Genomic DNA, 22,023 nt, shown 5'->3' on the forward strand with positions numbered 1-22,023 from the left:
TTCTGACAGTTGGAGTGACGTGGACAAATGCAGCAGTAACAGTAAAACTGTTATTTCTTGTCAAACCCCTACTGGCATGTTTGTTATGACTATGGGAAGATGGGAAGAGACATCTCTACCATCCATTGCCAGCAAGATGCCAGGGTGTCTGAAAAGCTATTACTCTATCTACTGGCTAACTACTTCTGCCTTGGGCTGGGGTCAGCTTGTTTCCTAAACTAATGACCACCATGTGTTTCTTTAACTTGCTCTACTTTTTTTAATATTAAACATTTTAATGAACCTGAGATTGATTTAGTTTGCACACATACACTCACACAAGGTTAAGACTTTAATTTATTCTGTTTTTTAACTAGAAATATAGTTTATTGACTAATCCTTACTTTACCTCCTTTTTTGAGATGTAGCCATTATCTATGCATATGTATACTTATGTATATATCACATGCATATATACACATATGCATGTGTATACATAGGTATATAGAAATATACATATGTATGGATATGTTCCTGGGCGTTCTGTTTTGTTCTTTTGAGCAGGTCTTATTCTGCTGCCAGCCTTACGCATTATATAGCTTTTATAAAAATCTGGCCACATAACACCCATGTCTAAAGCCCTTCAATTGTCCATTTTCTTTGAGATAAATTTGAATGAAGTCCAGACATGTCTTATAAAGCAAATAGCTGGGTCTTTTGGGTTGCTTTATGATACACATTATAATGTACCTGTTGGGAGCAAAATCCCTATTATCATTCTTTATAAAATTGTGTTGGCTCGTTTTACCCATTTATTCTTCTAGATGAGCTGTAGAATGGAATTGCGATATAATGGAGTTGTATTTTATAAAGATTTGGCTGAAATTGGCATCTTCGCTTTTTATTCTGCCTGTTACCGTGGGATATCTCCTCATGTGTTCTATGCTCTTATTCCTGTCGATGGTAAATCTGTAGTTTTCTTGGTCATCATATTGGATGCCACCCTCTGTCCCTCTGAATCTTTTACCTAAGACAAGGCTACTTTATCTTCTAACCACCCCTTTACCTCCCCCTATTTCTACCCTCCTAGGAAGAAATCCCAGGAAAGTCGATTTTGCCTCCATTTTTCAAGAATAGTGAGGTATTCCCTGCACCATACAGGCCCCTTGTCAGTGCTTTCCTTCATCCTGGTGCAGTTCCACTTCAGGCTCAGCTGGTTTTCTGTGGCCCTTGCCCTTCCTAGCCCCTTATCTCCATTGTGATGCATCTTCCAAAGATTTTTATCTCTAAGAAACAAAAGAAACATCTGGTCAGACTCAGCTAGCCCTTAGAAATTTTTCAGTTCATAGTAATTGCCACTGCAAGATTCTGTACTCAAGCTTTGCGTTGATCTTTTCCTTATTAGTGGGAGAAAATACACCTAAAAAAAAAGCACTTCTCAAATTTTAATTGAATATCATCTAGTGATCTTGGTAAAATACATATTCTGACTTAGTAGGTCTGCGGTGAGGCCCAGGCTATTGTATGTCTAGCAAACTCCCAGCAGATCCAATGTGTCTGATCCTGGGGCTATCCTCTGCGTGATGGAGTCCATGACTGTGCATTGAGGGTATGAAGTGACAGAGCCAGATCTCAGTTTTGAAGGGACTCGGTCATCAATCTGATTGTCAGCCTGGCACTCTCATCCTTGTTATAATATTTATATCCGTGGTCATCACATTTTTTAAAAACATAAATGGAATCATGTGTATTGTTCTGTAGCTTCTTTTTTTCATTTGATGATGTTTTGTGGAGAGTCAGTGAGCCTTGAAATCTTTTTTTAACACATTGACATTACTGCATTTGTGCGGCTGTAGTATCACTTGATTAACATACTCCTTTGGTGGACATTTTGGTTTTTTTCAAGTTTTTTGATATTACAAGCAATGCTTTATTTCAGTACATACATTATACATCTTTTTGCACATGTGCAAGCATGTCCATGGACTGTGTTCCCATAAGTGGATTTGCAACACAGTATGCATGTTTTAAAATTTGGTAGCTATTGACCAATTGTCCTCTAGAAGGGTTTTAGCAATTTGTGTTTATACCATTAACATGTGAGAGTGCCCGTTTTCTGACATCCTCACCTACGCTGCATACTATCAGTTTTACATTTCTTCTGTGAACTTTCTTTTCATATTCATTGCCTTGTTTTATTTGGTCATAATGTTTATCTTTTTCTTACTGACCCCTAGGAACTCTGTGTATTCTGAATATGAATCTCTTGTTTTGGATGTTCAGCTATTTTCTTTCAGTGTGTCCTGCTTCCTAATTTTGCCTCAGGGTTTTTGATCCTTAAAATTTCAGTAACCACTAGGAATTGATGAAATATACTGAAGTGTTTAGCAGAGTGCCTGACATAATAAATGTTATTTTGCTAATAGCTTATGTGTTTTAACTTGCATTATAATTATTTCTTTACTTAGTTCCTTCTCTGGGAATTTACTGTCCGTGTCTCTGTTCGACCTCAGCTTTCATCATGGGCTCACGTTCTTCCTGCTCACCTTTTCTTGGGTGGTTCTCAGTACAACCCCTGTTTTCCAGATCATCCTGATTAGGTTTATCTCTTCCAGCAACCTCTGCCAGCCCAGCACCTAAAGTCACTGGACTATGTTTGTCTTCTTTTACTTTGTTTGTATTATCAGGCAAATTTCAGGAAAGGCAAAGTCCCCATCTTGACTGATTCCATAGTGATTAATAAAAAAAGAAAGAACCACTTAGTGAAATTGCCTCTTTCCACCTTAACTCTTTCCTCTTATTGAATGCTATCTGGAACTTGCATCATTAGGCAAAATCTGATAGACCAGAGCCTGGAGACTCTTCAGAGAGAACGGAGAAGTTCACCAAAGGACAGCAATGCAGGGTGTGCCTTGCAGCATGTTGATGACCGCTGTCTAGAGTCAGGAATTGACTGCTAGAGGAAAAAAGGGCTCAAATCTTTTGGGGGAATAGAACATTCCTACAGGTTTATTTAAAAGGCTGCAAATATATTTGTTTTAACCATTGCTTACTTAAATAATCTTTCAAAATGCATCTTTTAAAAACCTACTCTAGGATGTTAGAACTCTCCTGCTTAATTTACATTGCACATTTTTATGTATTTATTTTTCCATTTTGAAGAGTATGCATTGTTGAATTTATATATGCATAATTTTAAAGCACATATTTTATGTTTTATAGTCCCATTGCAACTAAAATTATGTTTATGTTTAAGAAATATTTAGCATAATATTAAAATTAAGATTTGGGAATTTTTTAATATGAATGATTAAACTGTTTTAAAGTAATGGTGGGCTCACAGATGAATCTACTCATTAGTTTTTAAGATACGCTCACTCATTGATTTACTCACAGTACATTTATTGAGCAGCTGCTCTGTGCCAGGTCTGGGTCTCAGTTATTAAGACTGTAGATATGAATAAAATACAGATTCCAGGAGCTCACAATCTAATGCTATTAAAATCCAATCTGAGCAATATAGAATATAAAAGAACCCAATATAAAACAGAAAACAGATCCCTTACAGGTTAAACGAAGTTCCATGCCCCTTTCAGAGCTCTGATCTCCTTGAACAGGATTGCTTTCAAGAAGTTGAAGAAAAGGCCTAGGAGAGACTGATCACAGGAAGGGATGGAAGAAGGAGGATGCCCCTCATGTACTCAAGACATGAGAGTTTTCCAGGAATTAGTATTTGAAAAGGATAGGCCATCATTTTGGTGTTTAGAATATTAAATAAAACTCATATCTAGTTGCTAAAATTATTTCAGGTTAAATCTTATCAATCACTAAGTTATTAAAGCTTTTTTTAAAACAACAACTAGGCCGGGCTTGGTGGCTCAGCCTGTAATCCCAGCACTTTGGGAGGCCAAGGCTAGTGGATTGCCCAAGCCCGCAGGTTCAAGACCTGCCTGGGCAACTTGGCAAGACCTCATCTCTACAATAAATAAAAAATTAGCCAGGTGTGGTAGCGCGCCTGTAGTTCCAGCTACTTGGAAGGCTGAGGCGGAAGGATCGCCAGAACCCATCAGGTCAAGGCTGCGGTGGCTGGGAGCGACCACTGCACTCCAGTCTGGGTGACAGAGTGAGACTCCAACTCAAAACAACAACAACAACAACAACAACAACAACAACAAACATCTACCATATCCTTAGAGAGTGTTTATTTAACATTAATCATATTGACTTTATGTTTGACATTAAAATATTTTAAATAATCATTTTAAGTATGTGTCCAGTTGTGGATGCCTCTTATCTGATGAGTTCGTCTCCTCCGCAGTTTCGGTGTCTGAACTGCTCAGCTTCGCAAGCCTGCTCTCAGGATGGCCCTTTGTATCAGGTAAGAGGCACTCACGACTGCACACATGACCATTGTGACGCCACGGCACCATCACGTTCATCCCAAATGCAGTTCCTAAAACATTCAGCTCTGTAAGACTCATCATTATTTGAGCTACAAAAACTTACTTTTTCAACTTATATAGCTAAGGTTTTCCACTATTTTAGTTCTCCTGAATTTTATATTCAATTTCACTCAACTAAAAATGAAATTATAAATGTTGTAAGTCAGGAATTTTTAGTAATTACTAGTTTTAGTCGTTGAGAAATCTCTGCTCCATATAGGATTGGGATGTTACCTTTTTTTAATGTGTTATTTTTTAAATGAACCATTTGTCCACAAGTGAAATATGAAATGCCAAATTATGTGAATCTAAATAACAGCTGCTTCAAATTGAGAGCTTGCTTACTAAGTCCTGCCCTAAATACTTTACTTGGGTTACCTCTTTTAATAACAGAATGATAGTGAGCTAATTCAATGATGCACTGAGAAAAGGTGAACATGTGTCTGAGAAAAGTTTATCTCATATTCATACATTTCAAAAACTTGGAAAACTTTGTGGAACCATACAGTACAGATTATTGTCAGGTACAGAGATGACTGATGATCAGCCTTAGTCCTGTGGATTAATCATAACATTTCTTTAGAATACGCATTGTTCCTTTATCTCAGTAATAAGATAGTCTTCATCCTTATTTCCTTGCAGCCAAGAAAGGAGAATTGTCATTATATAACAAACCGAACCAGCAAACTTACCTTCAGTGTTACAGTTCTGAGGTTGGGACAAACATTAAGTAGCAAAATAATCTCTTCAAATCATTAATTGAAAATGTTTAATTAGCAGTTTATCTAGAATTTCTCTCAATTTTTTTTCCGTGCTATGATATGGGAATCCCTATTCCTTCATTAAAATGTGTGCTTTTCAATACACACTGTTTAAGTCCTAGTTTTTCAGCAAAGGAGTAAGTAAATTTAGCATCTACAAAGGCCAAGAGAAAATTATTGATGGAGACATCATTCTCTTTATATTACACAGATATGGGTGAGGGGTGAATACAAAATGTAACTGAGCTGGTAAGATTTGTATATATCTGAAGTGTGTTGCTGTTTCAACTGCTTTAGCCCACAGCCGATTTTGGGATGCTGAATTGTAGCAATATCCCTGCCTGTAGCTGTAACCCATACACACACATCGTTTTCTGTTTATACTCTTAATGTTGATGTCTATGTATTTCCCTAGAAATGAGCATGTCCTTAAACCATGATCCAAAATATTAGGGAACAACTGGAATAAGACCAAATTTTTAAAATCCATGCAAATTTCCTTTTTTTCCTTTAACGCTTAATTGGATTATCGTCCTATAAGAAAATTGAGCTTGTAGTTAATAGGATGCACCCTTAACTTCTTCAGAGGATACCTAAATGGATTCATGGTCACATTCTCTCACAGTGTCAAGGAATATATCGTCCCCATGCTACATCTAGTGTTTTAAATCATTGAAAAAGGTGGGATTCCTTCAAATTCTTTTCATAAAGGTAGTGTAACCTGCCAGGCATGGTTAATCCCAGCGCTTTGGGAGGCGGAGGCAAGAGGATTGCCTGACCCAGAGGTTCAAGACCAGCCTGGGCAACCTGGCAAGACCTCACTCTACAATAAATCAAAAAATTAGCCAGACATGATGGTGCATGCCTGTAGTTCCAGCTACTTAGGAAGGCTGAGGTGGAAGGCTCGCCTAAGCCCAGCACTGGTCGAGGCTGCAGTGGCCATGAGCATGTCACTGCACTCCACCCTGGGAGACAGAGTAAGACTCTGACTCAAAAAAAAAAAAAAATGGTGGTGTAACCTTGATAGCAGAAACTGACAGAGAACCCACAATTAGAAAACTAGTGCCAAATCTTATTTTGAATATAAATACAAAGATGATAAATAATATATTAAAAGAATAATAAACTCAAGCCTAATTGTATTTTTATCAGAAATGCAATAATGGCTTAATGCTGGATGTGAGGGGATTAAAAAACAGTTATAATTATAAATTACACATACACACTAATTCAGAAATAAATTACACATATACACTAATTCAGTAGATGCCGAAAAGGCATTTGACAAAATTCAGTGTTAAGTCCTGACTTCTTCTACCAGCTTATTTAAAAATTTTAAACAATAAAAAAGTTGAAATAATTATACAAAGGAATGACCTTCACCTAGATTCACCAATTTACGTTTTGCCACATATTTTCTGCCTCCTCTTCTCCTCTCTTTTTCTCATCTCCTTACCTTATTAATCATATATATAATATTATAATTTATATAATCATAAATATTAGTACTTTTATATGTATATAAAATTGTTGTGGAACCATTTGAAAATAAATTGTAAATATCATGACAGTTGACCACTAAATACTTCAGCATATATTTTCTAAGAACAAAGACCTTCTCATATATATCCAAAATTCTATTTCATGCATAAGAAATGTAAATAGTATGTTAACTGTTATAGAGAAGTCAGTTTTCCCCACCATTAAGTTGTGCAGTTAAATGTAATTCCAAATACATTTTTACCAGATTCTTGTTTAACTTGGCAAAGTCAGTCATTCTAGAGTTCATCAGGAAATATAAACAGATGCTTTTGGTCAGTCATGTTTTTAAAAAGAGCAACCGGGGGAATGTGCACTGCCACAAACTAAAATGTATTTTAAAGCTGAAGTAATTAAGATAGGCTACTGTCTTAAACATAGACATGGAAGTAAGAATAACTCAAGAGTAGACTGTAGTATATATGAGCCTATAAAGAGAGTATTTCAAGGTAATGACAAAAAAAGATTCATTTAACAATTACCTGTTGAGCATGCAGTATGCTTGGCACTCTTCTAGGTCATTAGAGACACAAAAGCAAAATGCAACACAAACCTTTTCTCTTATGGAACTTATACTCTAGTGATGGTAGCAGACAAAAAGTAAGCAAGTTAAAATGTATAGTGTTAGAAGAAAAATTAAAGTCGATAAATAGAATAGTTTTGATCAGATAGCTAAGGGAAGGCCTCAGTGTTGATCAAAAGGAAGTGAAAGAAGTTGCCCTGTGAATGTCTGTGCTGGAGCACTGAAGGCTGAGGAAACACACTGCAAGGGCCCTGAGACATGATTATGTCTGGTTGTTTGAGAATCACAGGGAGGCCAGTGGGGCCAGAGCAGAAACAGCACAGAAGACGACAGTTGGTGACACTGCACTCAGAAATGGAAATACTGGAAGTGGGGTGCTGATCTGGCAGGACTCCTTTTCAGCTAATTGTCCTGAGACCATTGTGGGATTCAGTCCATACCTTATAATATCATTTTGAAAGACTGAAGTGGGAAGATTGCTTGAGCCCAGGAGATCAAAACCAGCCTGGGCAGCATAGTGATATCTCTACCAAAAATAAAAAAATTACCCAGACATGGTGACACGTGCCTGTGTAGTTCCAGCTGCTCCTGGAGAGCCTGAGGCTGAAGGATCACCTGAGCCCAGGAAGTCAAGGCTGCAGTGGCCATCAGGTACAAGTTTCTGATGGCTCAAGGTGGCAGATATTTAAAATGATGCCATGGAACATCATGACGAAACTACAGTTGAATAACTCACCTCAGAGTGAGTGACCTTTCACATTCTGCTTTCACAACAAATCAAATTGACATGGTAAAATTGTCATAACTAAGGAAATATTTGCAATATACGATAGAGAAGGGTTTCATGTCCTTAATACATAAAGAATTTCTACAAATCTGTAAGAAATCACCTAACTCTCCAGAGAAAATGAGCGATGGGCATGATCAGGCAAGATGTAAAAGAAGAAAGCACAGTTGGCTAACAAGCGCATAAAAATGATTAACTTTTTTAGAAGTCAAGAAATGGAAAAAGGAAAAAAAACACTAATTTATGGTTATTCAATTCCAGATTATAAGGGAGGAAAGGCCAGGTGTGGTGGCTCATGGGAAGTCAAGGCTGCAGTGGCCAAGAGCGTGCCACTGTACTCCAGCTTGGGCAACAGGATGAGGCCCCAACTCAAAAATAAAAAAAAAGACGGGAAATGAGGGTATTACTCATTATTGGCAAGGCTATGGAGATCTGGGCCCTCAAATTTATTTTGTAATTGTAAGAAATAGAAGAACTTTCTTGAAGACCAGTGTAACAGTATTTATCAAAAGGATCCATTTGTTAGAGTCTTTAAAAGTTTGTACGCTGTTTGAATCAGCAGTTCCACTTCTAGGAACCTATCCTGGGAGGAAAGAAATAGATAACTGGGTCAAGATTAACTTATAATAGAAGAAAAAAGGAATAAACCAAATGTACAGCAAAAAGAGACTTATTAGTAACTTGTTCATTTTTATACCAGTATAACATTGGGCTATTAAAATTATGTAGGACTGTATTAAAAGTTATAGTAGTATGTTTGTAGGAGTTCTAAATGGACAAAATTTTAAATAGTATCAACAATACGTTTGGCATAATTTCAGTTTTGAAAAAAGCATGTAGATAAATGTGACTAGAAGAATATGCACTAAAATTATTGTAGTAGTTATCTGTGGATGGTAGGATTTAAATTGCCCCCCTTTTTTGGGTGCTTTCCTGTATTTTCCAAATCCACACAGTAAAAATAGGTTACTTTTATGATAAAAATAATTTATTCTTTGAGGAAAAAATACATCAATTAAAGGCAGCTTTATCATTTTCTAAAATTACCACATTTGAAATATATTCTTTGGGAGCATCTTTTCTTTTTATTACATAATGAAACCTGAGGGCTAGAAGCTCTGTGAAGTGTAGGTCCATTTTTTGCAGTACCATAACACTAGGAGGTCATGTTATGCCGTGTGTCATGACAGTAAGTGTAGTACTGTTTACTTCAGAAAGCAAACAGACACAGAAGAACTTAAAGTAGATCTTAACAATTTTCAATGTTGTGACACATTTCAGTAAAATTATTATATGTTATATGTTCTTATAGAACACATACAAATGGCTACTTGAGAGGAAAACAAAACCATTTTCAGCCAAAAACTGAGAAAATTCCAACTATTGTCAACCGTGCTGTTTTACTTCCTTCTGTGCCGTCATCCCTAGTAGAACTGATGATGGATACTCCTGTATATGATGAATGTATTCTAAGACAAGTGGCTTAATTATTTTCAGAAAGTATACAGATTCAACATAATCAGGAGTCTACAGCAAAGCTAGGACAATTATGATAGTGAAGGGCAAGCTGCAGAGTGGGTGAGGGAGAATGGAAACTAGTCAGGTTAGGACAGGATGTCCATGTTAGGGTTCTCAAATCTGGCTGCACTTCAGAATCACCCAGAATTTAGTCAAGTGCAGATTTTTGTGTCCTACTCCCAGATCATCTGATTTGAAGCGAATAGAATAAAGTTTACAATAAAAACAAACAAAATAAAACCAAAAGTTTTAGACGTTTTAGACCGTGAAAACCCTAAGAGACTGAGACTTTTACTTCAGCCCTTTGGAAAGTGGTAGTGGCAGCTGCAACACCTCCCCAGCTGGGACGGCATGACCCAGGGCATTTGTGTTCCTGCCCTCCAGCCCCATCCTGAGCTGAATGCTGGAAGTGACTCCAGCACTGAGTCATCTCCGTCCATGTGTAGCATAGCCATGATAGGCGTGGAAATGCTCATTCCAGGCTCGTAAAACCTCAGTCTAGTCCTTTCTTCTGTATGAAAGAATACAGAGTTGTCTGTACTGCTTTTTTTTTTTTTTCCCCATTAACCTGCAATAAGATGGAGCAACATTAGTCAGTGGTCATCTCACCCTTTCTTGGTTCCATAAATTTTATTTTAAAGAAGGGAATCTGCAGCTTTAAGAAAAAGAAAACCATTGATTCGCCAGACCTTTTCTGCCTTTGTGCTGTTTTGGTTCTTTATGATATGGTCAAGTAGAGGGTAAAAACAGATGCAGAGGTGGTATGGCAATGCCTTATGTGGAAGAAGCTGTTTCCTCTCTAGTGCTATGTGGTAGCCGGATGTGACACCTTTTCTACATAGAGTGACATGAAGAACAATATGAACCATCCAGTTATATTATGTAATTTGTCAAAGCCAAATACTTAATACTGTTATCAACTGACTTGAACAGAGGCAGTGACCTACATGTTTCCTGTAACAAAATGAATTTTAAATACTAAAAAGAAAAAAAAAAGTCAAACTTGTAAGAAATGTGATCTGTGAACACTGTTCCAGACTCACAGATTCCCAGCACGGTGTCTCTGCTTATCTGTGACTTAGTGGGCTCTGGTGGACTCCAGGCTGCTGACTTGTGTTCCCCTCACAGGTTGAGACAGGATGTGTAACTTTCAGTCCTCCACAGGCACTACACCCATTCTAGTCACATATGCAACTTGTATGGCATCTGTAGGGCTTTGAACTTAGCCTTTGCTGCACATTAATGAAAACTTGACTTATTCTTGGAAAACAATGGCAATCAAAAGAAAGAGTTTTAATGGTAACTCAAATTTTAACTTTTGTAGCCACTAGTATCAGGAATTATTGTAAGTTATAACCCCAAATCTTTTGTACATAAGCTAAGCTATCTGTAATGTTTTGTGTAAACACCAGTCTTACTTCTTATCTGTCTTTATTTTATAGTCATACCCTATGGTATTGCAGTATCGACCAAGAATCGATTTCGGTTAGACCAAGGGGCCCAGATCTCACTGAGATGAATCCTGCACTATTTGTTTACTCATCGACAGATTGCACAGTTCACGGTGTGTGGACTCGAGGGACACAACCAGATTTTCAGCATGCAAATAAGGTCATTGTCTATCTCTTACTTGTCAGTTGCATTCATGTTGTTTCTATTAAGAGCAAACCAAGTGCCATTCTGCTACTGAACCGTCTGCATAAGGTATTTGTGCTGTCTCACAGTGTGCAAGTCATGGTTCAAATCAGTTAAGTGTGCAGCCATGATTCAGCCTTCTGAAGATTTTGCTTGCCTGTTCCAAGATTGTTCTAATGTTTAATTACACTAGTAAAATGGCTCAATCTTTGTGGTGTTGCAGTTTTCACATACTTACTATTTTATTAATTCTTGTTTAAATAGAGTACTGTACAAGAAACTAATTATTATATCTTGAAATTATTTTGTATGGAAATATATTTAGAAAAGTGGTTTTTGAGCCACTGTCCTGTTCTTGGTAAGCTTTTTTGTGTGAAAAAAAATAGTTCATTCTTGAGTGTGCAAGTCCTTTTGCAAAGAATTCCAATTATTATTTAACATTAGAGCACATCATAATTGTAGGCATTCTAAGTAAGCATCTGTCTGTGTAGTCTACCAATTGCACAAGGAAGGCATGTTAGCCCTCCAGATTGAAAATGTATGTGACTTCGTGGAGAACTGAAGTTAGATTCACAACCATTCAAAATGTTGGCAGCTGGTCAAATTTACTTCTAATAAAATTAGCGTGTAAGTAAGGTTAACCTTCTTTCAAAATGCCTTATGACAAGCAGGTGCTGCTTCATGAAACGTCATTGTCTAGCCCATTTGATGTGTGTATCATTACATTGCTGCGGTCATTTAGTGAATGCATTGTTTCTTTTTTTCAGTTGGCCTACGTCATTGTGGCATGCAGAGGGTTATGATGATTTTAAATATTAGGATTTTTAGAGCACATAGCATTAGCTATTTTATGGATTCCAAAAGTCTCAAAACAATTATAGATTAAAGCTGTTACCTTTCTCATTTCCAAACCATATGTATAAAATAAAATAAATGCAGCATAGAAGATAAATATGCTAACCAAAATTGATGGTTTAAGGGTATTTTATTTTAGATCCTGTAGTAATCAGGGGAAATGGGATTGTTTTATACATGAGTTCATTAAGGTCAAAGCTGTGATAATGTCTTGTACTTTGCAGTTTTGTTAAGTCTTCCATTTTTAAGATTAGTCTGCAAGTCAAAGAAATCCTTGTTAACTTAAACTATATGAAGAACATCCTTTTAAAATTTACAGTTGTTTTCAAAAAATTCTTTGGAAATTATTTTATTAATTGCTTTGAAACTAACAAGTTAACCTGTGAAACTTAGAAAAAAGTCTTGAAGGTTAGGAAAAATATTTGTTTTAGAAATCTGACATGAGCACAATCTGTGTGTTACACACAGTTTTTATACTGTATACATGGTAAATGTGCTACATTTTCCAGCAAAAATGTATCACGTATTAATGCCTTCTGAATTTCCAAATGCTTCTTGGAAGTAAGACATTGCAACTCTAAGAAACATACAATACAGCTAAATCTTAATACATTTCATAATGTAAAAGGCTGAAACTTCATAATTATCTTTCCCTTTTATCTTTTTTCAAGTCAAAAAATCGATATTAAATTTTTCTGTTATTCTGACTTTTGTGAAAAAAGTTATGGGAATACTTAATTTTATTTTGTGAGATTGTGTTTGTTCTTGGAATATTTCATTTTAGAATTTAAAAGGCAGATTTTCATTAACTCTTTATAAATGGTTAGAAAAGACCATGACACTCAACCAAAAACTGAATTTACTCTCTAGCTACAGAAGTTATTTTGCTATGCTATGAAACCCAGTTCCCAGACATCCCTAAGAACTTTTAAAAATTATTATGAATTTGTTACTTCTAGGCCAGTGACTACAATAGTGTTTGCATATGGGAGTTAATTAACTCAAAATGAATTAAGAATGCATTTTAAAAATCACAAGGGAGACTTGGATGTTTTGGCTCCCCAGCCAAACCTGTGGCTATAAATGAATTTTATCTACAAAATCTCTTTAAATTTGGCCTGTTGCTGATAGTATGTAATTTTACTGTTTTCCAAGGGAATATATAGGAAGCAATTATGGAACTGAGAATAGCTTTACATAAAGTTCCTTTATTTACTGATCATGTATTAACATGTTTATTGAAATGCAATGGAATATGTGCCAAAATGTGAAAAACTTACATAAGGGCATCTGTTGTCATTTGGGGATAGGTACATAGTTTTCGATGATCCTGTAATATGGCATTACTAATAGACCCACAGACTTTTTGAGTCAACTTCTTTTGGTATATTCAACTATGACTTTCTAAGTATAGGAATACTTTCATGTCCAGTAATACACAATAGTCCCAGTTAATTATTTCCTAAGTCAGGTTGTAGAATTTGCAAGAAACCTGGTATAGAAAAAAAAAAAATGTATGGGCAACTTTTGTGATTAGTTTTATAAATGTAGGGTACTTATAAAACAAACTCGTTATATAAATAACCTATAGGAATAATCATCTGAATCTGTAAACTCAGAGAATAAGACTAAAAGGTTTTCTTTCATCTGTTGTCTTAAACAATAAAATGAAAGAACTTTACTTCCATAAAAGATTTTGTTATCTGTTTTATCTGCTGTAGAAATCATAGATATAAAAGGGTCATAGAACCTTGAATATAAAGAATGGCTGTGGTTAATAAATATTACTTTGAAGTCATCGATCAGTTAATAGAGAAATTAAAATATGACCCTTTCTCTAGATTAACAAGACACTTTTAAGAAGTACCAAAAAATTAAAGACTCATTTCATTGACGAAGTAAAATTCAGTCTAGGGTGCAGGTAACTTGGGTAATGTCTTTTAATGACTTTTAGAACAGCATATTATTTCTTTATTCACTGAACATCCATCCCATACTAATGTGCCACATTTTGTAAATGATATGACTTTGCTCAACTACATCATACACTCAAATATAATCAAAATTTAAACTGATTCTTTAAGAAAAATAAGTGTGTATATAATATTGTGACTGTTTAGCTTTATTGAAATATTTAAGAGAAAGTGCCTCATTGCTGAAGTGCATTTCTGTTGTAGATTTAATGCATAAAGTTTGAGTTATCTGTTCCTGTCTCTTATGAATGGTTTCGTACCTAAATAGGCTCTTGTAAGTTCATCTTTTTTGAAAGATTTTCATAAGAATATAGATATCACCAAAGACATTTTACCATTAGTTAATAACCGTGGTAGAGAGACAATTTTAACAGTTTGGAAGTTGGAAATTTTTAGATTACAATTTAATTTTATATAGTTAGGCAATAACCTTGATTAATTGCTAAAATATCACCAAAGGAAGACTTAAAACTGAATTTTCTTGGTGAGATCAGTCAACTGTAGGTTCTTCTTGCAATAATCAGAGCACACTTCCTTTCAAATATGTCCCTTGTTTTTCAGCACCATCTGATAGGGAATCCTCAAAGGTGAGAAAGAGGTAATAAACACAACAAATAACTTTCTCTGGATGAAAAGTGAGAGAAAGACATACTTTGAAAAGAAAATTGAGATTTTTTTTTAGTTTGAGAAGCTTTTTATTTCATGGAGGTTGTATAAACTAAAATTAAGCATATATTTAGGTCCTGTGTTTTTCATAATATGAAATTTTATTAAAGGCAGACTTTGGTAAAATGCTGACACACTTACTTGTATAGAAAAGAGTATATTTGGTTGGACTCATTTAAGTAAGTACTTTTTGGGTATTCAGAAACAAAATTTTCATTTTCATAAGGGCCTGTGGTTTTTTCCCCTTGAAAAGCAACTCTTTGTCTTGTTTCTCAGCAATTAATTTATTGTTATTAGAATTTAGCCAGGCGGCCAAAATAAGGCAAAATGGGTCACAGAACAAGCACGGACATCAAGAGGAAGTTCAGTATCACTTCTACCACTTCTGGGGAGTTCATGCTGTGGCAGCCACCTCAATGGTGAAACTCACATTGTGAAGTCTTTCTGATAGGTCACTAGGTTCTTCACTAGGAAAGGGTAAAGATGGATGTGCATTCTATCACATATTCTGGCTAATCAAAGGGAATCTTCCAACAAGCTAAGCTTTGTACCAGAAAACACAGATGGTTGTAGGAACTTCAGAAATGAATGAGTTTGCCATATCTTTAATGTTCTGGATTAGAAACACAAAAACTTGAAATGCTGTTATTATTTTAAGATATATATTCCTAAAGTTTGGGAGACAAAAGGAACACTCTGCTAGATATAGTTTATGAAAAAGTGAAAAGTATTAAGTACACTAGAGACTCACACTCTTCCAAGGCACAAGATAACCAACTGTTTCTGGATTTACTTGATAAACTAGTTCAGTAGTGTTTTGATGAAAAACATCAGATTCAAAGTTCATTAAAATGTACTTTAATATATAGTACAGGGTTTTCATAGTTTTGCTTTTTCTACAGTGATGTTTCTCCAATAATTTAAAAGTGATTATTTTCCAGGTGTAATACAGTTTTTACAAATAGTGTGTTTACTTTCTGTCCTTATTATATTTTCAAATAGAAGTAAAATGCTTGAGCACTTCCTTTTCAGAAAGTTATAAAATTAAAAATAATTATTTAAATGCTCATTCAGATGTGTCTGTATACTCATTATGCCCCTTTTTATAATTCAAAACTGAGACTGATTTTTCAGAAATGCTTTTTACTTTCAGTAATTTAAGATCGCCAATCAGGTGAAACAGAAATGTTAAATATTGGGCCTAGTTTTCTTCCACCTTACAGAGCTTCATGGAATAAGAAACTCATCTAGAATAAATGAAGATTAAGTATTTCTGTTAATGTAGAGCTAGTAAACAGATTTATTTATCCATACGCTTCACATGAGTCCACTGGAGCAGAAGTTCTACGCATTATAAGTGTAATGGGATCAGCCTAACATTGTCTGGAGTCGGTTTCCTTTTGCTGTATTTTTTAGAATGGGGTGGGGGCCTAAGTGTCCTTAAGAAGCTGTGGTCCGTGACAAGACTTGTTGGGGGAGTGCCAGGGTTCTGCTGCTTTCCTGCATCTGAGCAACACAACAGAGATCATCAGTTTTTAATAGAGTAGCCCTCACAATAAATAAAACTATCATAGAATATATTGTAAAGTTATGTTGCTAATTTTCCTTTGAAATATAAAATATGTTAAGCTTTTTGTCAAAAGTGGTAACATCTTAATACAAATAAAAACCTTTTTGTGGTTGTAAGATTTAGCTTATAAATCATTCAAATTGAAGTGAAAGAATTACCAGGTCATTGTTAATGACTTAGTCTATTAAGAATATATGTATTTTTGTAAAGGAAAAGCACTTGTAGATATTTAATCAGTACAAGATATGTCTTTTGCAGAAATAAAATGCTGCTTAGAGATTCTCTTTAAATATTTTTTTTATTTTTGTGCTCAAATGTATTTTCTGTTGATCTATGGAACGTTCTCTACAAAGCTGTATGATTGTACTGTTGGGCTAGATACTTTTTTTTTTTTTTAATCTGGACTTAGCCAAGTATATTTCACCATGTTAAAATATAGTATCTTTGTTATTAAAATTTTGATTGCATAATTTATTGTTGTTTGTCATCTTTAATATTAGTAGCTGTAGATTGCAACCTTTACTAAAAATGTCTCCCACTCAAGTTTTACTGAAATTTGTTGAATATTTGAGATCATAAACATTTTCTAAAGATTCTCCAGTTATTTGGTTTTAAAATGTCACAGACTGCCCCTCAAATAATACTTAAGGCGTATATAAACACCCTCAAAGAATTTTTTGTTTTGTTAGATCAATCAAATCTAAAATATCTTTTGAAAATAATTAGGAGTCAAAGGCAGGCCTGAGTGAATTGAAGGACTTACCTTCAGCTGATTGGATAACTTAGCTTTGTTTTTGCTACCTTCCATGTACACTGGTCTTAGTAATTATTTTAGGTCAAAGCAAGACATCTCAGTTAGGAAAGTGGTTTGGTTTCTCTCTCTGCCCCGTTGTGATTCTGCTGCCTGAAGCTTTGTCCTCTGTGAGTGAAACCCCAGAGGTAGCCAGAAGCCCCACTCCTTCAGTGAGGCAGGGAAAGCAGCCCTCCTCTGGGCGGAATTCGGCCTCCTGTATTTTTGTTCCACTCTCTTCAGAGCTGCTGCAGGATGGGAGAGAACATGGAGGACGGTGCATGGGGAGTGCTCAGAGCTGTGGCACACGTCACTTTCTTCACATCACCAGCCAGAACATGGCCTCTGCTAACTCCAGCAAGGCTGGTGGCCCCCCAGTGAAGCCATGTCCCACGGACGGAAGCTGTGTGACCTGCTCATCACTCTGCCACTCCTCCGCTTGAGGAAAGAGGCCACGTTTCCCTCCGACTTAGACGTACCTTGTCAACGGGCTCAGCTCTTTCCACTAGTTTAGAACACCATCCAGGGGTCTTGTGCCCAGGCTGGGGCTGGAGAGCTCGGGAGACACCCTCTGCTTTTTTATGAGGCTGAGGAATTTGCAGGTAGTATTTTGCTAGGAGCACCGCAACCCTTGCCATGGAATCTGGGGTGCTGGGATACCTCCCGAACAAAAGGCGAATCATCCCCAGACAGGGTAAATGCACAACAATCACTACCATGGAAACCAACAAAGCCCCGTTCCTCCTCAGACGCTCAGCCATCTTGGCACTGCCCTGCCCCTCCTCCAAATCATGCTGTCCTTACAAAACCTCTCCTTCACAGTGCTGTTCCCCCTTAGGGAGCAATGCTCCATCTACAAAGCCCTGACCTCTTTAAAAAGCCCTGCTCCTGCGAAGAACTTCTGGTCCTCCTAGGAAGCCATGCTCCTACATAGCCTTGAGGCTGCTGCTTACAGCGCTCTGCTCCCCCTCCCGGAACCCTGCTCCTTAAAAATCCCTGCTACTCCCTACGAATCCCACTCCTCCTCCGAATCCCACTCCTCCTCCAAACCCTCCTCCTACTCACAAAGGCCTGATTCTCCAGGGAGGCCCTGTGGTCCTACAAAGTCCTGCTCCTCATAGGAACCACTTAACCCTCTGCAGATCCCTGCTCTTCCTTACAAAGCCTCACCTCCTACAAATCCCACTTTGTCCTTACAAAGCCCGCCTTATCCTTACAAAATCTTCTCTAAAGCCCGGATCCTGCTGTAAACCCTGGCTCTTCCCTACAGAGCCCTGAAAATGCTACAAGCCCTGCTTTCCTTACAAATAAAGCCCATTCCTTCTCACTCAGTCATGCGCCTTTCATAGCTCTATTCCTCCTACAAAACCCTGCCCATCATACAAAAACGACTCATTTAAAAGCCCTTCTCGGCTGCACCCACCCTGCACTGGGCAGCTCCGGTCTGCACCAGCCTTTGCACCAGCCGCACGCAGGTGATCCAGAGCCAAGATGGCCGTCCTCTCTAAGGAATACAGTTTGGTGCTTCTAACTGGTGCTGCCAGCTCTGTCATGGTGACTCATCTGGCCATCAGTGCCTCCAAGGCCGGCAAGAAGTACAAGGTGGAGTGTCCTACCATGTACATACATCACGGACCCTGAAAACGGGCACCTCTTCAACTGCATTCAGCGAGCCCACCAGAACATGTTGGCGGTATATCCTCCCTTCTTATTTTTTCTAGCTGTTGGAGGTGTTTACCACCCGAGTGTAGTTTCTGGCTTGGGCTTGGCCTGGATGATTGGACGAGTTCTTTACACTGATGGCTATTACACGGGAGAACCCAGCAAGCAGAGCACCCTGGGGTCCATCACCCTCATTGGTTTGATGGACAAGACTGTGTACTCTGCCTCCCAGCATCTTGGCTGGATTAAACCTTGCTTGCATGGCAGGACCAAGTGCTGCCATTAAAGAATTACAGGGATTTAAGAGTCTCATTCATGTTGAATGACTTGCCTTTTATTTCCAGTTACACTTTTTTTTTCTCAATATAATTAAAACTTACCTGGCATCAGCCCCATTCTTAAAAAGAAGAAGAAAAAAAAAGCCCTTCTCTTCTTACAAAGCCCTAGTCCTACTACAAAGCCCTGTTCCTCGTATAAAACCCTGCCCACCATACACAACCATTTTCAAATTAAAAAGCCCTTCTCTCCCTACAAAGCCCACTTCTCTGTACAAAGCCCTGTTCCTCCAAAACCCTGCTCCTCTAAAATTCCTGCACTTCCTGTAAAGCCCCCTTGTCTCATTACAAAGTGCAACTCCCCCTGCAAAACCCTGATCCATTTTTTTAAAACAAAAAAAACCTCCTCTCCTTAAAAATTGTGCTCCTCCGACCAAGTCTTACTCTGCCTTCCAAAAGCTTGCTCTCCCTACCCAAGCTGTTCCTGCTTGCAAGGCCCTGTTCATCCTAGATAGGCCAATTTATATCCCACCCTCTCGAGCAGGCTTCTCCAGACTTCTCTCTTCTGTAGTACTTACCTCTCTTATCACAGCCACAGTCATTGACGTGACTCCTCCCACTAGATTATGAGCTGTGAAAGAATGTTGTCTTAGTCATCATGGTCTATCCCATCCTCGCAAACACACACACTCACATAGTAGCTGGCACTAAGCAGCAGGGAAAGAAACATTTCAGAAAGACAAGCGTGGCCAACATCATCTTCAGCACTTTGCTGGAAAATCTCCTGTGCCTCACTGGCTCTATCGGTCACTCAAGCCCTCAGCACAGGAGACTTGTTGGGAGCCAACTACTGCTGAACCACCCAGGCCTAAGTGGGAAGTGGTGGGGAGGTCTTGCCTGGCACCTTGAGGCTCTCTCTCCTTCCCCAGGCCCAGTTCTGTGCTCCCAACTCCAGAAAGCTGGTCCATAGCCGATGCCACTGACTTGTGTGTGGTAAGTAGGAAGGGCCCCAGGTGGGCGTTTCTTCAGATTCATTCTTTTGAGTTGGCAGTGTTCCCTCTGACAGTCTAGGTTCCTGAGAAAGGCAGTGTGGCATCCTATCAATCATCCCACCCGCTTTGGTGAGCCTCAACTGAGCTGACAAGCTGACAAGCTGTGGCTGGCTCCAGGGATCATTGGTTAGTGGGCAAGCTTGAAACTAAGGGCCTGCGTGGAGACCCTGGGTGAGGAGGAAGTCTCGCCCTAGAAAGGAAGCCAATCAGCCGGGCTCGGTGGCTCAGCCTGTAATCCCAGCAACACATTGGGAGGTGGAGGCGAGTGGATTGCCTGAGCCCGCAGGTTCGAGACCCACCTGGGCAACTTGGCGAGACCTTGTCTCTACAATAAATAAATAAATAAATACATAAATAGATACATAAATAAATAAATAAATAGCCGGGTGTGGTAGCGCACACCTGTAGTTCTGGCTACTTGGAAGGCTGAGGCAGAAGGATTGCCAGAGCCCAGCAGGTCGAGACTGTAGTGGCTGGGAGCACCAGTCTGGGTGACAGAGTATGACTCCAACTCAAAAAAGAAAAGAAAGGAAGTCGATCTGTGAGGGAAATAATGTCTCAGCAAGAACCTGCTAGGCACCGTGTAGGTCTCCTCTGCTCCACTGGCCTGCAGGTGCTAGGAGGGTAGGAGTCTCCTTTTCTCACCACGTCTCCCACTTCATAGAGCACAGAACATACTGGGATGAATGGGTGAAGAGATGAATTCTTCCCATATCAGAGCCTTGGGCTCTGGCACAGGGCTGTGGCCCCTGGGATCCCAACCTGGTCACTGCTCACCTGACGGTGTCCTCAGGTTCCCAGCAAGCCTCTCCTTTGTCTTCTTTCTGTTTTTCTCTCCCCTCCTTTTCCTCTTCTACAGAAATTAGCTCACTCAAGCCCTCAGTACAGGAGACTTGCTGGGAGCAAACAAGGACTTAGGACTTAGGACTTAGGACTGCCCAGGCCTAAGGAGTAGGGGATTTCTGCCTGGAAGCCTGAGGTTCCTTCCACTTCCCCAGGCCCAGCTCTGTGTTCTTAAGTCCAGATAGCTTGTGCCACTGACTCCATGGGAGGGAGGGGCAGAACCTGGTAGAGCCACCCCGGCTCTTAGAGAATGCAGAGCCTATTATTTCTGTCTTTTCTCCCTTTCTGCATTTTTTTTCCAGCCTCACTCTTGCTCCTCGCCTCTGTCTGTCTTTCCAGTTTCCATCTCCTACCTTGAGCTTTTACCAGGCCTCTCTGTTCTCAACCCCTTCTCATATTCTCCCTTCCTTAACCCAACAGCTTTCTCTCCTCGCCTCGGTTTTTCCTCACCTGTTTCCGGTTCCTTTCTGTCACTTCATAAACTCTGGTTATATCTTCTCTTTCTCCTTTTCCCTTCCCCCTTCACTTCCAGGTCTAATTCTTCTTTCCTTTTGGTTGTCTGTCCTATCCCAGGAATCACTCTCCTCTGCAAACCAGGTTTCCACTCATTACACACACACACACACACACACACACACACACACACACGGGGAAATGGAAACAGCAGAGAGGCTCTTAGGAAGTAACTGAGCCTAGATCCCTCAGTGGACGTGGCCAGCCTCCAGCCAGACCTCTCTGATCAGGACCCTCAGAGAGAGACAGCATACCAGTTTGCTAGGACAGGCTTAACACAATACCACAGGCTGTAGCTTAAACAGAAAGTCATTTTCTCAGAGTTCTAGAGGCTAGAAGTCCAAGGTCAAAGTGTTGACAAGTTTGGTTTTCCTAAGGCCTCTCCCCCTTGGCTTGCAGATGGTCACTTTCTTCCCTGTCCTCACATGGTTCTCCCTCTGCGCACATGCACCCCTGGTGTCCGTCTCTCTCTCTCTCTCTCTCTCTCTCTCTCTCTCTCTCTCTCTCTCTCTCTTCTCTCTCTCTGTCTCTCTCTCTCACTATCTTTCAGACAGGGTCTGGCTCTGTTGCCCTGGCTGAAGTGCACAATCATAGCTCATTGCAGCCTCAAACTCCTGGACTCAAGCTCTCCTCCTGCCTT

The 22,023-nt window shown here is 38.7% G+C and overlaps 1 protein-coding gene and 1 pseudogene across 1 annotated transcript in view; both read left to right on the forward strand.

Annotated features, from left to right (window-relative positions):
* Nucleotides 1-16,722, forward strand: part of PCGF5 (polycomb group ring finger 5) — a 58,846-nt gene extending 42,124 nt beyond the window's left edge. Inside the window, exons 9-10 of the mRNA XM_008059174.1 lie at nucleotides 4,298-4,357; nucleotides 10,992-16,722. Of these exons, the coding sequence (XP_008057365.1) occupies nucleotides 4,298-4,357; nucleotides 10,992-11,039 (108 nt within the window). The 3' untranslated portion in view covers nucleotides 11,040-16,722. The remainder of the gene's footprint in view (nucleotides 1-4,297; nucleotides 4,358-10,991) is intronic.
* Nucleotides 16,723-18,529: 1,807 nt separating this feature from the next.
* LOC103261565 lies at nucleotides 18,530-18,986 on the forward strand (annotated as a pseudogene).
* Nucleotides 18,987-22,023: the final 3,037 nt, after the last annotated feature.

The sequence above is a fragment of the Carlito syrichta genome, unplaced genomic scaffold (assembly GCF_000164805.1).
Source record: "Carlito syrichta isolate Samal-C Ts95f unplaced genomic scaffold, Tarsius_syrichta-2.0.1 Scaffold303749, whole genome shotgun sequence".
NCBI lineage: Eukaryota > Metazoa > Chordata > Mammalia > Primates > Tarsiidae > Carlito > Carlito syrichta.